We start from the raw sequence: 17,500 nt of genomic DNA, 5'->3' as shown, positions 1-17,500 counted from the left end.
GATGTGGAACAAATGGCCCAGAGATGTTTCTCGTCATCAATTGGGCCTGTTTACACAGATCTACATCAATACATGTTGAAGCTACTTCCAATGATCAAATGGCTAAAAACTCTGCCTCTTTCTTTTGCTAGGCTGCGCTGGCAGAGAGTAGTTTACCTTTGCTTGGTAACCCCGGATTGATAAATAACGCATCCAGTGGCTTACTACAGGCAGTCCATGAAGACCTCAATGGTTCGCTGGATCACATTGACAGCAATGGAAACAGCAGCCCAGGCTGCTCTCCTCAGCCTCACATGTAAGTGCAGTCAGCATCCCTTATTGACAAAAACTTTGCGTTCCCCTAACATCCTTTCAAATGCATGCAAGCATATTCAGAAACTATTCACATGGACTGAGAAACAGCTCCCATGATGTGAACACTTCCCCTCCCTCTGAATAAATCTCAGTTCATGATGACATGAGTGGGCAGTGGGAAAGGCTTGTGCGCTTGCAAAAGGTTTCTCTCACATAGAATAGAATGTGACTCCCGTTCTCTGTGCATTGTGGCCTTGGGTTGCAGCTAGGTGTACTTGGAACATCTCTTTGGTTTAGATTGGACTTGGGTGTATGCAACCATGTTTCAGCCTTGAGAAACAAGTTGTTAATGTGATTGCAAAAAAATACTGACGCAACACTTCTCATAATATAGGTGCTTTTATTGCGCCTGTGATCATCATTATTTGAATATTCAGTGCAATGAATTCTACTTCCGATCAAATATCTGGATTCTTTACTGAATTTTCATCTGTTAAGATTGCATAGCAGGAATAGTTAGAATTAGTAGTAATTTAACTAGACCCACAAGTCCTTATCATGTTTATGGACTGTCACAGAGATACTGCCCATTTATATTACCATAAAATGCAAAGTTTAACTGTTACCCAGAGTTTACATAGAAGCTAGTAAAGTGTAACTTTTTGCCTGTCTTATAAATCAGCGTAATTACATATTCAACTTTAATTACTGGTGTGTCTGTATTGGCAAGGTTTATATGTTATATTTTATGCAAGACTACGATTCCTATTAATATTTAGCAGCTAACTATATCATTAATTACTCTAAAATCTTTCCCCCACCATCTTTTTAATGCAGCTCAGAGAGTGGCAGTATTAAAAATTGATGTATTGTGGATTTCAGAAATGTGTATGAGGCCTAAGAAATGCCTGGCCTTAATCAGGGGTGTCAAACGGGGCATTTTTTTGTTTAGTAAATAGTAAAACATGTACCTTGGAGGTATCATTTCCCAGGTTATTTATAGAATAATTAGAGAAGTGACATCTAAGTAGACATAGATGTAGAATGATTCTTTTTAATGTACAATTATGTCCTTAGTTAATGATAATATCCTTGTATTTAAAATGTTGCACTCAGTGTGTCCTTATTATTTAATTTTCTCTTTCATATTTCCCATATTTATTATACATGTAATGCTGGAATAGTAATTTCAAGTCAAACACTATAGGTTTTCCCTCCTAGTACGTTATCAGTGATGTTCATTTTGATTTGCCTTTGTACACTTAGAGATTTCCAAGTGGTTTTGCTTCCTGGTTTATTTCTCTTGCAAGGCCTGTAAATATATTATCTGACAGATATATTTATATCTTGAAGATCATCTGCCTAATTGCTTTATTTGCCATTTATTGTATCACCTTGCGAGGTGGGGGGGACTATAGGCACACACTACTGAGCAAGACCATTAATGTGCTTTAGCGAGTTCCAAACCATTACTTTTTTTCAAAATGGAAAAATTTGTCTTTTGGAAGTGTCTTTAGATGTATTAAATAATACAAAAGAAGTAATAAAACTTGAAGTAGAAAGAACATGAATATAAGCTCTGGAGAGCAACAGTACTCTAAAACAAGTAAAGTGAGCCATCAGACAAAAGTTTTTATATCCCGTGCTGTATGCTATCAACCATGCATTGGGTAGCTTCAGGCCTTTTACTTGTAGCATTTCTCCTGAGTATGCTAATGCTCTCTTTCTGTCTAAAATGCCAAGACAATAAAACTTTAAAGAGCAAACAAGAATTAGATCATGTGTATTAAAAACAGCTATTTCATAGAAATGAATGACATTTGCTATTTAGAGTTGTTTGGTAACAGGGTAGCAGATCTCTTTCTTCCTCTGTCTCTCTTTTTCTTCCTCTATGTGCACTGAGCAGTATATGTCAATTGTACATAGGATATACTGCGTGTACAGTGTACATTCAACCAGCACGCACAACTCTGTACACCATGTCAAGTGGTATTTGCATGCTACAAAGTGCATAGATATGTTAATGATGAAAGCTGAGTGCAGATTATACAAATGATTTCAGTGTGAGAGATGAACAACTGTGTGGCAGGAGCTACATAATCTAAGTATCAAAAATGGGGGAGAAGATAGCATGTCCCAAGGCTTACTTCACTAGCAACTGCTTAGGATAGGCTGTGGTAGCAGTACCCCAGTGCAGCATAACTGAACTTGTTATAGCATCAATATTTCAATGATAATGTGTTAGTACTACAGAGCAGATACGCTGTCACACACTGAGATCAAGGTGCCAGATTGGCAGCCATAATTCATAAAGTTAGTCATGGAACATTTGCCAAATAGTTAGATGTTGTTGGACCTACATCAAGATCCCAGTCTTCCTGGTTTGAGTGGGTAAGTTATTTAGAAACACACCAATTAGGCAGTCAGATAACCAACCTCGAATAAATTTGTAATGAATGAGAATTAAGATAAAATAAAACTTCTGAGTAAAAGCAGAAGCAGTCAAGGCTTACAAAGTCCTTGCTCTTAAAATTTAATTGATCACTAGCTCTAGAGTCTTCATGTAGGCTGAGAATCCTCTTATTCAGGGTGAAGCTACACAGGATGTGGAAGTTCAGTGGTCGAACTCCCAATAATTCTATATTTACAACAAGCACCCAATTTAAATAGGGCCTGAAGCATGGAGGTAGATCTAACACTTTGTTCTGGCACCAGTTTCCCAATTGAAATCACTCACCCCAAGATTGCTCTTAGCCAAGCAGGTTAAAGCTTACTTAATACAAGACTGTTTCCCCTCTCTGTAATTCATGAAAACTTCAGAGAGCACATGGGCTCACGACCATGATGCACAAGCAAAGGATTAAATCTCCTCATCCCAAGTGCACCATGGCACTGATCCAAACTGGGCCCTCGCAATCTGCTTTTTGTAAAATAAAAGCACACATTAGGAGTTTGAATCATGGATCTCCCACCTCACATATGGTTTAACTCTCAGGTTTTCTCGGCAAAGGTCAAGTTGTATTTAGGTTTACTTTCAGGTCATATGATCATATGCTGATTGGTCTATTACCAGACTGTGGTGTTTGTTGCAGAAATCTACCTAGGAGCCAATCTCACAGGAAGCTAACATGAGAAGCAGCTCCTGTGTGAGTTGGGATAATTTTAATAGGGCTTTGTTGACTTGCTTAAATCTGCAGTCTCTGATTCCTTTCTTTGAAGCCCAGGTGTTTGTTGGTACCTAGTATAGAAGACAATGTACTCTGTTCATGCACAGAGGCAGTGTTTTCCTCGCATGTTCCTTCTAGGCATTCATCAAAGTGAGGTGTGTCCCAGAATGTATCATGAAATCAAATTTTGCTGTGCTTCCTATATGGTGAGGGGCTCAGAAGGGCTTTTTAACAGAATTCAGCTGAAGCAACTAATTTCTGAACTCAGTATTCATGCTGCCTTCTCCTTCATTTCCCTGACTTCTGATTTTGTAAACTAATGCCTCACTGACACATTACAAGTAGAAATAGTACAGTGCAGGTTGCTCTGCCATTTGTGAATTGATGACACTGGCCCATTTTTCACATAAGCTCTAAACAATGGTTTAGCACTGTGTGCACAAGCTGGAATGAGGCCAAGCAAGATTTGGGCTTGCATGGTCCTCCTCCTTCAACTTCTATGTAGCCAAGAGCAGCCTTTGGGTTCATTTCCTTGATCCCAGCTTATCATCCCATGTTAACCAGGAATCATAGTTTATAAGGCACTCTGGTCAGTTTCAGAACAGTCCAGCATCAAACCATAGGTTAGGAAGCTGACATGTTAAACTAATCAGAGTTCATTATAATCTACAATCTTTGGTTCTGAATAAACCATTCCTCCGTCCCCACAAGCCCAAATCTTGCATGAGCTTGTTCCAGCCTATGCTGAACCATGTTACTGTGTTACGTGTAAACTTGTCTATTGACTGCTGCCATGTTGTGACGCCCAAAACTGATCTTATAGGAAACCTTACACCCATGTGGTTGCAGCCAGAGTGATGAACGTAAACAGCAACATTGTTTTCTAATATTAACTTTCCTTGGAAGCATTCTGCTGCATAAGCGATATCAATTTGCACAAAGGACAAAAGCATTTCCCCCTTTGAGTTAAAAAAAGAATGCTAATGGGAACATAGCTCAATATCATCCACTTTGACTGGCACACGATCTTTAGGTTTGTTCACATCCACATTAAAGAACTAGAGACAGGAGTACTTCACACGTGTGTTAATCGCTGATTAATCATCAGGCATAGACTTGCATCTGTGAATGAATGGGCCATGGCAGAGCAGATGCCAAGGACTGAAGGGGATCCTTGCCTTTGCAGCAAAGCCTGGGTGGGAGACTGCTACTGTCTCACAGTGGGTGAGGTGCTGGGCTGTGTTCCCCCAGAATCTCCCATGGCTGTGAGCCAGAGGTGGGAATGAGGCTTATAAAAGCCTGTGCCCTGCCCAGTCATTCAGCCAGACAGAGCAGAGAAGCAGCATGGTATCACCTTTAAAAAGTGCTTTTCATTTGAGTCGCTGTGAGTCGTCGTGCTAAATGATCAAGGTACAAGGGACCAACTGACCTACATGAATGTGTGAATGAGTGCTACATTTTCAGGGCTTACAGGTGTTAGCCCAGAGCACTAGTGAGGTTTTCTCCCTCACTATGAACAGTTGAGGGGGGGAGTTGCTATTTTCTGAACTGTTCTCAAAACACCAGCTCAGAAAAGGAACTAGGAGCTGTTTCCTGAAGGTATTTTCTTATAGCCATCCCAGCGCATTACTTGGCCCATAGACACTACAATCCTTGTATTCAGCTTCATTTTAAAATATTGGAATTAGTTGAAGCTGTGTGTGCACCCATGGTCTCTTGTGATAACAGTATTTGCTGCAGAGGTTACATTTGAGTTTAGCAAAAGTGCACAGAGGAAGAAAGCAAATAAGGATGGAAGCTCATCTGAAAGATGAGCATATACGAGCTCAGTCAGTCTTTCGTCCTCCAATTCTGCACTATGCAAGAAAGGGGAGTTTCAGCTCTGCATAGCTTCAGTCATCCTTTCCCACCTTTTGTATTCTGCTGTCTTTCCCAACCCCTATCCTCTTTACCTTTCCAACTTTTGCCCAGCCTGGGTCTTTCTTCTCCTTCTCCTTCTTTGCAGTTTGATCTGCATAAACATCAAACTTTTTATATTTTCAAACTTTTTTTATTCTTTAAATTTTGTTCCCAAAGGCAAGTGTGATTATTCTGCTCTAAGGTCTGTTTGAGGTGCTTCAATTTGAAACCAGTCCATTGTCAGATTGTTCCCATATCTGATTATTCCAGTCCCCTACTGTTATGCTTTCACACTACTTACAGTAGGTTACCTATCATTCCAGTTTCAATCCCTTTCATTCCCTTGTGTTTTTAACTTCATACCATTCCTGTACCCCTGTCTTTGCATTTTTTGTATTTCTGCTTTTTGTCCCACCTCATGATGCATCTCAATTTACTTTGGAGGCTCTTCTGTTGTAGGAGGCTTCTATGATGCAAAGTCCTTGTTCACTGGGTGAAATTTGCACGCAGCATATTCTAAAATAAATCAAATGCTTAAAGCTGCACCAAGCTTTGGGAGAATGATTGAGAATCATTTAATTGAGTCAGTGATGATACCACTGCTGTAGCATTTTGTGAAATACATCACACATAAGCACCATTTAGTCTCCTTGTTGTAATATATTAAGGTACCTTGAAAATGTTGTGTTATGTTGCAGTCTTAAAGAGGCCAGGAAAATAATTGAAAATATTACCTACAGTTGGAGATGGGAAAGAAATTTTGTACCTTTTGTATTTTAATGAGGACCTACTTAATTCTGCAATTTTTGGAAGCAATACGCAAACTGAAATGCAGCTGTCATTTGAAATTTCTGATTCACAAAATTTTGCAAGACAGTACTTTTATCAAAAAAGCATGTGCGCACATGTATATTAGAGGGAAATGTGCATAAAATGCAAAATTGCATACAAAAATAGGTGTGTGCTAGGAGAAATGTGTCCTAAAATGTTAAAAACAAATTGCAAATTGACGAGAACATGAGGCAAACTAAACTTAACATTAAAAATGAGAAAGTGAAATTGGCAATTTTGTCCTTCTCTCCCGATATTGTTACAGATTTTGTTTACTTTCTTGCTGGCTTTAGTTTAGGGTGGACTTCATAAGATGCTGAAGCTTTGTATCTGACCTTTTGTATCATCAGATTCATATGTAGGCTCTATCTGTCTGAATGAACGTTTCAGGTTTTAGGAGCACCACCTGGCATTTCAAATTGACAAGCCAATTGAGCAAAAGGTAGCACTCCCCCTTTTTGTTGTATTTAAATTTTTAATATTTATAGTGATGTTGTGGACCATGTTGAAATAAGTACTGAGGAGTGTGTGTTTCCAGAAGTGGGAGGATCTCTGCAGCTCCGTGCATGTGGGTAGTAAAAGAACAAATAAATTTGCTGTGGAATTAAAATGTTTTCTGTACCGTAACAGATACCGTTCACAAGTAACATCTCCCCTCCTCCAACTCCCCAAAACACACATTCTCCTGTTCTCCTCTATATTCACTTCATATTGTTTCACTTCACATTTCAGATCTAGCCTCTTGTATTTTGCTTCCCTGCTCATCAACTCCCTGATCTTTCTAGCCTTATATGCTGTTGCGCTCAGCAGCCACTGCAGCCCTTTATCATTTCCTCTTTAGTTGTTTAAATGTTACATTCCTTTGATCGAACAGTTGATGTTCCTTTTTTATATAATATTCTAACCCCCATTTGTTGCACTTTCACAATTCTTTCTACTTCCTCCTAACAAAAAGATCACTCTAGAGATAGAGTGCCTGCAGCTGTCTTATGCTGAAAAGTGTCATATCCCCATAGTATGGATTGTAGAAGTTTGCAGGATCCTTTGGGGTTTTGTGGGATCTATATAGAAGCAAAATGCATGGATGCTTTGTTGAAAACTTTATTCCGTTCTCTTTTGAATTCTCCACAATTGGATGTTTGTAGAGGCAGATTAATAATTCTCAGACCCCTGGGCCACAGCCACACACACGCAAGCTCAGATGCTAATTGCTTGAATTTTAACTATTGTAGTTAAGTTTGTAACTATATGTGACAAAAAAAATTCCTACAAACGGAAAGATATGAGCCCATTTTGAAATTCACAGCCTCTAACCAGCAGAACAAAAGCCAAAATATTATTGCAGTAGCACTGGATAGTTTACAGGTCAGAAACAACACATTATATTGTTCATAAACATATAAAGACAGTGTTCACACACAAAAGCTCAGCACTTGATGAGTGCAACATTAAATCATGATTTAAATGTGCAAATGAGCCTAGGCATCATAGGTACAACACCATAAATAGAATTTCAGTATCACCTCTGTGGTGGGTTCAATTCACAGTCAGCTGCCAATCATCAAGAAATGGTTCATGCATGCATGGGCGTAGCTTCATAGTGGCAGAGTCAAGTGGTGGCCTACATGTGTGCATGAGCTATCATTTCATAGACCTAACGTGAAATACAAATTTCAAATTTCTCCCATTATCTCAAACACAGTGCTTTATCAATGAAATCAGTTCACATATTCCTTAGTGTAAAAAACAACAACCCAGAAATAACCAAGCAATGAACATAAATAAAAGGTAAAGGTAAAGGTACCCCTGCCCGTGCGGGCCAGTCTTGACAGACTCTGGGGTTGTGCGCCCATCTCACTTAAGAGGCCAGGGGCCAGCGCTGTCCGGAGACACTTCCGGGTCACGTGGCCAGCGTGACATCGCTGCTCTGGCGAGCCAGAGCCGCACACGGAAACGCCGTTTACCTTCCCGCTGGTAAGCGGTCCCTATTTATCTACTTGCACCCGGAGGTGCTTTCGAACTGCTAGGTTGGCAGGCGCTGGGACCGAGCAGCGGGAGCGCACCCCGCCACAGGGATTCGAACCGCCGACCTTTCGGCTTTAACCCACAGCGCCACCTGCGTCCCCTTAATGAACATAAATGCTTAGTGCCAAAACAACAATGAATCGGAAGCTTGCCATAAGAGGTTGGTGTGAAATGCAGGAGCCATGGTTCTGCCAAAAGGATTCTGCTGGCCAAAAGGACCATTGCAAATGCATGGAATCACAAGAGGAGAAAAATGGATGAACTGGAACAGTTTTGGGTATGTAAGAGAATGAAATCAAAATAAAGGCAATGGGAGCTGGACAACTAAAACAGCCATTCAGACACAATTTCTGATAGTCCATTTGTGTGTATTGGGTGGGGCGGTAAAAAGTGGTTGTTGGCAGGCTTTTTTCAGAGAATTGTGTGTTTAAATGTGGCCTACTTTTGTCAGCCTACTTTTGAGATGATTGTTTTTGGTTTGAGATTCAAATCAATACTGAACAATTCACAAGACAAAAGAGGCAACACAAGTGGAGAGTGAGGAGGTGTTTCATCATCGGTAATTAATTTAAATCACACAAGCTTCTTTTTTCTTAAAATATATTATACACTTAAACTCAGGCCTAAATAACATTGCTGAAAGTAATGTAGAACAGTTCTATTTCACCAAACCATGGTTTGTTGGAGCTGTAATAAGTCATATGCCCACCCACTGCCTCCTCCCCTCTTTTGCATCAGTACTTCCTGGTTCCTCAAACAAGTTTCCCATGGTATCTGAACCAGAAAACTGTGGCTTGAACAATCCATAGAAACCAGAATCAAACTGATACTCTGCTTTGCAGGGATCATTCATTCCTAGTTTGTACATCGTGAGAAATTCTTGTTAAGAAACCAAGCTACATTGAAAAAAGGTGCAAGAGATTAGAGGAGGGAACAGACAGACACACAGCCCATTCTTGGTTGTTCAAATCACAGTTTGTTGGACCAGAAATTGTGGCATTTGAACGGAGCCTAAATATCATCCTTTGGAGATGAGCCTTGAGCTTTCCTAAGGCACTCCTGCTTTATTAGATAAAATTCGGCCTTTGTTTTGTGTTCCACAGTGAGTCAAAGCTGGTTTTGAGTCTAGCCATTCTGAATTCACATTTTAGCTACATGTATTGACTTCACATCTTTTCTAGTCCATGTATGATCTTCTTTTGTAGAAAATGTTCAGTTATTGGGATGCTATCCACAGTTCCATAGGGTTTGGGGACACACCGACACATCTACAATGGTTTGGCACCGCGGATTTCTTTCCTTTACGTTCATACTTTTCACAATGCTTTCTTGTCTCCTTCTGCAGCCCAACTGATACAGTGTTCTAAAGGGTATATCCCTTATTCAGTATAGTTCTCAAATCTCACTTCCACCATCCGGAGCACACTTTATGTCTATACAAGTGATCATTTCAAGGATATTTTGGTTTTCCTGCAATCCCATTAACCCTCTTTGGTTGTTCTGTTTAATCCCTGGCAATCTACAAGGCATCTGACTCTTTTGCAGCTTTCCTGCTCCTCTTGAAAGAATTTTAGGTTATCTTTCTTCTTCCTCTGTTTTCTGCCATGTTCAAAGCAGCCCACAGGCCCCTTTCTGATTCATCCCCCCAGAGTAAAGAACAAGTGTTTCTACAAAACATGACCTCTTTTAATATGAAAATTGAACATTTCATGACCTTTGTCCAACTGCCAAATTAACTATATTGGAAATCTGCAGGGTATTTATATAAGCCAAACTGGAAAATACTTTCCCTTCAGTGACAATATTTTAGAGTGCTAGCTATGTAAGAGGTTTTGAGGTGGAAATTACTAACTTTCAATTGTATCCCTATTCATGAGTACCAAGTCTCAATATTACCTGCTGCATTCCAAACAAATCAAATCTAGAGAATAAAGGTCAAGTAGTATATTGCATCTCCTGGGACAGGTACTCTTTAGTTGCCTTTTTCATCCTCTGTTCTTCTGTATCACCCTTTTTTCATTGCTTGTCTCTCACTGTTTTCTTTATGGTCATACAATTCCTTCAGTACAAACAGTCAGAGAAGGCAAATTTCACTCAAGCAGTTCTTGTTTACATAACAGATGTACATCACCACACAGACAAAGCCTTTCTGCCAACCTTAACGTTAGACCTGGGGGCCGAAACAATTCCAAAGCTTCACATTTGAAATGCATAACTTTGCAGCATTGTACTTTGTTTCAGTTGCTGTTGTTTCAAATGTGGAAATATCGTCTTGAAAGTGTGTGTTTCTGAAACTTAAAAATTTGAAAGACATAGGCCTGGTTCAGACTGTGGTTTTATGGAGCAGAAATGTGTCTACACCCTGTTCCATATCCTTCTCCCTCCACACACCTGTGGGATCAGTGAATATCGTATATATTACTGTGTTCGAGTTTTTCTTAAATTCCAAAGTGAGTAAGTTTTGACACACATTCAGCATATAGCAACTGTGCCTAAATAGCAAGCAAATCTTCTGTTTTATATTCCAGTCTGTGGTATTGATCAGAAAAGAAATATAAGCACGGCTTTTCTTAACCCAATCATTATTACTTGGGGACTCCTTTGTAATGGATGCCTCTTGTCGTCCATTTTACTTCTAAGCTGATTTGAGTTCAGAGAAACATTTTGAAAACCTATAGGAACTATGTATTTCATTTGAATTCACCCTGCCCTATCCTGACAGCCCAAAACATTTTGAAAACCATTGGCATAAAAGAGTACTCAGAGGCTGCCAACCTTTGTGTGCTAACTTGGGAGTCAGTCCCACTGAACTCATTGTGCCTTAAATTCCAAGTAAGCATGCATAGCATAGCTGCAAAAATATAGCCTATAAAATGCTAATACAAAACATCACACAGTTCCAACACATTAAAATCCTCCCTAAATCTTCTCCTTCCACCTGCAATTTCCCCATTTTCAGATAATCGAAGTCTCTCTTATTTGGGTCACCTTATTTCTGTGAATGGGCTGAAATACCTTCTTCCAAAAGGAGGCACTCAGTTCACATGCAAGGCCCCTCAAAAAGAGCATTAGATAACAAAATCTTGAATTTGGTTGACAAGTATTAAAATGTATAAGATTCCAGCACTTCTGTGTGGATTGTTACATCCAGCTGTTCTTATGAAATATTATGCCTCTGAGATCTGAAGCCTTCAAACCTGCCGGTCAACATATGTTTAAATCCAGCAGTTCTGACAATCCACGGTGGATAATTTATCAAAACGCGCAACGATCCTCTTGTGCTAACCCCCTTCCATTATGGGTTGAAATCTAGCCTTTTGAGTGACCGTTTGTCTTCCGTGATGTTGGAGAAGGAGACAGCTCCTTTTGTCTTTCTCAAGGGCTCTGCTTTACGCAACTACAGGCCATATGCTACACCATTCTTCTTTACAGGCTGCTTCATTGTTTCTGTGGCAGCCAAGATCTAATGCACATCTGAAGCCTGAAAAGGTCTGGAACATATGCCAAACACTTAGCCACAGGTCCCTAACAGTTCCACTGCTTGAGTGGAGAGACGTGTCTCCACATTTCTCACACATGTCACACGAAACACAGCTGGAGTATCAGTGGGTTAGATACTGCTGACAAGTAGAATTCTGGGCTGCCGCATGAAGTTTGAAACAGCTTCAGAACTTAGCAGATTTGCAGAAAGTCACTGGTGCCATGTCCAGCTGCTTCAGGGTTCTAAAAGGCATGGGGAGTCTGCATGAGTAGGAAAGGCTCTGCACTCAAGGCCTCTCCTCCTCCCAGAGGGGAGGAGTTGTGAGAGGGAGCAGCTTCCCGCAGCGGCAAGGAGGCGTATTCGGCTCCCTGCTTCTGATTGCCTCTGCTGCCGCGGCCAAGCCTTTCAGTTGGCCAATAGGGTGGCTGGTGCGTGGGTTTAGCTGCATTTAAGCAGCCACAGTAGCGCTCTGTTCCCAGTCGGTTCCTGCTTGCATCAGATCTCCCTCCCTTTTAGGTCAGCTTCCTTTGCATATTGACCTTGCTATGGACTTTGGTTGGTTGCCTTGGTTGCCCAAGGGGCCTGGTAGGAATTTTTTATCCATTTGGCAAATTGGCACCAGCCTCTTGGTTTTTTCGCCTACCTTGTAGCAACTCTTCACAACTTTCTGGTATTGGCGGTTAGGCATTGGAATAGGTGTGCTGTGTTGGAGGATTGGGTATGGGCCATCATCTACCCCTCCTCTTTTGGGTATTCCGTTAAAGGAATCTGGCGGTCGTGGATCCTATCCTATGCCCTGCTGGTGGCTAGGGCCATGGCACGACCCCCGGTGACATCATGGGGAAGCTTCCAGTTCTGTTTGCATCAACAAGCTCCTCCCACTGGTTGTTAACCCTGAAATGACTCCCTGCTGAGCGCTGTGGAGTCATGTATTGCTATTTTATCCAATGCCTAAGCCAGTACTACTCACATGCTGTAACCAATAAAGTTGTGACCTTATTTTGCCCATTAACCTAAAATAATGTGTCTTTTTGTCTTATTTATAATCCTATGCGGGTGGCAGGTCCTCGACTCACAAGGAGTTATCCCTTTGACTAATGGAAAATAAGGAAGGCAATGGAACTAGAATGTTTGCTCCTGCTTTCTTTCATCACACGAGGGATTAAAATACTTCAGCGGGGCTAGAACGTTTACAGGATCTCAACTTCAGTACCTGAAAAATTTGAAGAGGGCAGGATTTGTTTATACAGTTTGTTTTTAGCCTCACCAATTTAAAAGGCACTGGTCAAGTTTCAGAATATTTTAAAGCTCCTAAGTAACTAGCTAGATTTGAATTAACAAGCAAAACAACTTTAAAAAGCCAGACCACCACCAACATTAAAGGCTGTAACCAAAGTATCCACTAAAATAAATCTGCTCAAGTTCTGAAGCATGTTTAGGGGAAGGATTTTCTAGAGAAATGCTTTTGCATGAATGTGCAGTGTTATAACTTGGTACAGTGAGGCTGTTATCATCTGGACAGACCAGAACCTCCATGCACACTGCCCAGGCTTGTGCTCCGGAGAGGTCACTTTGGTGATGACAATGCAGGAGGCAGCAGTTTTGAGTCTCTGCAGCCACAGCAGGCACTGTGATTCTCCAGCAGTTTGACTTTACAGTCCATTGTCTCTCAAGACACATGGATGCCAAAAACCGGTGATGACACTGTGGCCGCCAAAGGAAGAAGGTGATCACCCAGATATCACCCAGTTGAGCACTTTAGAACTGGATACTTTTAGAATAAAAAGCAAAATCCAGTCCTATTTCCTCATGATAGGAATCCCCTAATAGATGTTCCCTGAAGAAAATAATAAAGCTTTTCCTGCTTCACTAGCAGGAAAAGAAAGAAAGGAGGGGTTTTCTTTTTGTTGTTTCTGAAATGCAAGCTATAATTTTGCTCTGCTATAGAAAATGTATTTTTATTCCTCTGCATTTTCTTGACCATTCTTTATTGGGGGGGGGGCAGTTTAATTAATGAAAAATACTGCACCAAGTCCTCTTTCTTGCTGGTGACACCAGCTCAACAGCATTTAATTAAAGCTCTGTGTGCCTGGGAAATACAGGATCTTGTTTTCATGTTAGCAACCCACACATGCACAGGTTTAAAAGTGAAATGTACACTTTGAAATTTTTTCCTTTTCGTTTTGGTTCTGAGATTGTGGAGAACAGGCTTTACCAGCACTGCCAATTTGCTTTTAGCATAGCATCATAGACATGCCAAAGATCTAAGCTTTCAAGGCTCATTGGCAGTCACAGAACAAGCAGAGGTGAATTACTACACGCGGCAGAGCAAATTATGTACAGTGTATGGAATCTGGTATAGCATTGGGCTTTGTGAGAATAAAGGCTCTTATTTGAAGCATGTTTCTAGAACTCATTGCGAAGGAGAAGAAAAAACATGAGAGCATGTGAACTACCTGCTTGGATGATGAGAAACAAACTTGACCTTGTCCAGGTCTTTAAACGGTTAGCAAGCAAGGCATCTGTGCCCTGAACATGTCCTACTCTGCTCTATAACTTTTAACCAGCTGTCTTTTGCCCCTCCTGCTCTTCTTCCTTAGTTGTGCCTCTTCATGCAGGACCTAACAAGAACATCCAAAACTCCACTAAATTATGCATAATTTGAATGTCTGGATGCTGATTTGAATAATCATAATTTGAATGCTGAAATTTGAGTCTGTTATGTGCAAAAAAAAATGTCCCACAAACAGATGAGCTGAAGGGCTGGAAAGGAAGGGTAGCACTGGCAAAATTGTGTCAGGAGTGAGCCAACAATAAGTCACACGTAGTAAGTGAATTTAACTCTTTAGTAGAAAAAAACCAGGATCTGTTCAGGAGAGCTAGGCCCAATGAGCACAGCGACTCTTCTTCGGTAGGTCTTGTCCCTATGAGGCAGGTGCAAGGACTGAAGGTCCTTCCCACAGCTGCCTAAGTCTCCTCTCCCCAGGCTTTCCCAAGCAATCAGAGACTGTGCTAGCATGCCCACCTTTACTCTTCATGCCCTTCCTGGTCCTGGGAGACCAGAGGGGAGGGGAGCATGTCTCAGCAGGAAGGGGAGAAACCCCCGCCTCTTCACCAGCCTGACTTTTCTCTGTTTCTTGGCCTCCCTCATCCCACTCTCCTGCTTCCATTTCTGATTCTGATTCTGGGCTTCTTTCTCCATTCTCACTAAGCCCTGTTACTTTTTCAGCTTCCAACACATCCTCTTCCTAGTCTTCTCCCTCTTCTCCCTCTTACCACTCTGTCGTCCCACTCATTTGCCTGAAGAGGACTAGTCTCATTGAAGCCCACACATATATTTCTGCAGCAGAGATTCAGAGAAAGTTGATGTGTGAAACTGCCCAAGGGACCACCGTTATTTAGATTTGCCCTGTGATGATGGTTTGATTCGTTTGTCACTTCTCCTATCCTATGCAAGAAAAACAATGTTTTCAATTGTGCTAAATGTTCAATACAAATTAGGCATGGCACCCTGCTTACCTCTGCATAGCATTAAGAGCTTGAACTTGGGGCAAAAAATGGTCTGGCCCTGGAATATTATTGTGCATAGTTGCTGGGGACTTTTAAGCCCTGATGTCTCATCCTTTGATATCCTAATAACTGCTTGCTCTCAGTAGTGGTTGTTGTTTTTTCTAAGGTGCCTTTCAGAAATTCTTTCACATTGTTTGGAAAAGCATGAGACAAATAATGCATAAAGATCTCTAGCTGAACTGTAGCGTTGGTGAAATAAGATGCACTCAGGTGTCAAAAACCAATACACTGTGAAATGCTGTTAGACCTGGTTTCGGTAGCATGGTTATTAATGGCATGCTAGGAGCATCTGACATTCCTTGGGATCAAAGGCTTCTTCAGAGTTCATATTTCTATATAAAGCAGAACAATGTGTGTGACTGCCCTTCCCCTCTGTTTTCTTTCGGAGCCAACAGCCTTACAGGGAGGGCAAGTGACAGCACAATAGCCACTACAGTGGGTGGGGGCAGCTCTCTTCCCTCATTCTGAATATTTTGCCATATTTGCTTTTGCTCTGCTTCCCAGGGAAGAGGCATGTTGCCTGAGGTGTCTACAGCTACTGTTGCTTCTGCTGCAACTGCTTTGCCTCATACAAGACCAGAGCCTTCTGCTCAAAAGAGAATGGGGAGGACTACCGAGTTCAGCCCCCCCCACCGCCCCGCCATAGCTGTGAACGTTTCCCCCTTTTAAAGGGAAATTCCCTTATTCCGAATAGTATTCCTCGCAAGAAAAGGGAAAAGTTGACAGCTATGCGCCCTGCCCACACTATGCCTCTGCTGAGAGGCATGGCAGAGCTTTTAATGCTGGAGATACCAGGTAGTGAATATTAGTTTATGATTTCACTTTTTAGAATCTATCTTATATTGTTTACTTATTTTGTATTTGAAGACAAAGTAGGCCCTGAAAATTTAGGCCCTTTTTGGTTAGCCAAATCTGGTTGTGCATTTAGTGTGCAGTAAAATGCTGGTAGCTACACTGAGTGAGGTACTAGTATGAACACTATTTAGCCCAGTATATATTGAAGGTAAATGAGAAATGAGTTATTGGCTCAACCAGGTCAGCCCCTGGCCTCATGACAAACAGGCTCATACTAGGAAAATCCTCAGATTCAATAACTACAGACCTGTTACATTAAGTTTCCACCAAGCTGTAATATGTTGGAAGGCTAAATACAGGGTTATGTGAAGAAACTGTCCATTTTATCCTCAAAAGGCACTTGGCAGACTGCGTTACAGGTGCTTATTTTCTCTGCTTCGAGAGGTTTCAGTTCTAATTTGGAAGGTGCCCTTTAGATTTGAGATGCAGTCCTGTTTTATAATAACCCTTGTCAGGCTGTGAGTCTAAGCATGCATTTTTGGAAGTATGGCCCATTGAAACTACTGAGACTTAACTTCTTAGTAAATGCTTTAGAACTAACAGCCCAGTGACACAAAACCTAACTCTAGAACATTATTGATGTTCTCAGTTTTGAATATGCGAGTATAGTATTGGATTCCGGAAAATCAAATGCAAACTTTGTTTTGTTTCTAAGTGTTGAAATTAAGCATCTATAACAAACTCTAGAACTTAGGAAATGGCACAACATTAATTTTAAGCATGGGAGCAAGAGTGTCTGATTTAATACTGTTGTCATACTGCCTGTTACATATACATCTTAACTCTTGCATGGCCAAGGCATTTAAGGTGCAACTCTTAAAACACCACTATTCATTTCCATAAGGAAGTTATTCATTATAAGCATGCAGATCCTGACTTTTCATTTGAAAACACAAGACAAAGGCTCAAGGCCACTTATGACATTAAAAACTGGAAGAATGACAATGTTTTAAAGATTTAAAAGGATAAGTGAAACAAGCAAAAAATGGAAAAGAAATTATTTTGCAAGGCAACAGGAAACCATCAGGGAATAGGACAAGATTGAGTCACCCTGTGTGGGGAACTCCACAGCTAAGGCATGGCCACAGGGGAAGATCTACCCTGCATCCCCACCAGACATATCTCAGCTAGTGACAGGATGCAGAGAACTGTAAAGCACTTTTCTAGCATTTTACAGTCACAATTTCTCCCAAATAAGCCTGGGAACTGTTGTTTGCCCCTCACAGAGCTATAGTTCCCAGCAGACTTAACAAACTGCAGTCCCCAGGATTCTTTGAATATGCTTCAGTGTGGATGTGACCTTTAATGTGGCCTCATGTGGGAGGAGATACTCCTTCACGTACCCTAGTCTTAAGAAGCTATTTGAGACTCTTAACAG

General features: G+C 41.0%; 1 protein-coding gene across 7 annotated transcripts in view; it reads left to right on the top strand.

Moving 5' to 3' along the window:
* Positions 1-17,500, top strand: part of FOXP2 (forkhead box P2) — a 352,653-nt gene that overhangs the window by 326,627 nt on the left and 8,526 nt on the right. For 6 of the 7 annotated variants that reach the window (XM_081928970.1, XM_081928969.1, XM_081928968.1 and 3 more), the window contains one exon: positions 132-295. In XM_081928970.1, the coding sequence (XP_081785096.1) occupies positions 132-295 (164 nt within the window). Of the gene's footprint in view, positions 1-131; positions 296-6,541; positions 6,634-17,500 lie in introns of all 7 variants that reach the window. The other variant, XR_014172562.1, reaches the window with a different exon arrangement.

This window comes from Podarcis melisellensis, assembly GCF_964234715.1.
Source record: "Podarcis melisellensis genome assembly, chromosome: 10".
In the NCBI taxonomy this organism is placed as follows: domain Eukaryota; kingdom Metazoa; phylum Chordata; class Lepidosauria; order Squamata; family Lacertidae; genus Podarcis; species Podarcis melisellensis.
This window is presented reverse-complemented; position numbering and strand designations above follow the sequence as displayed.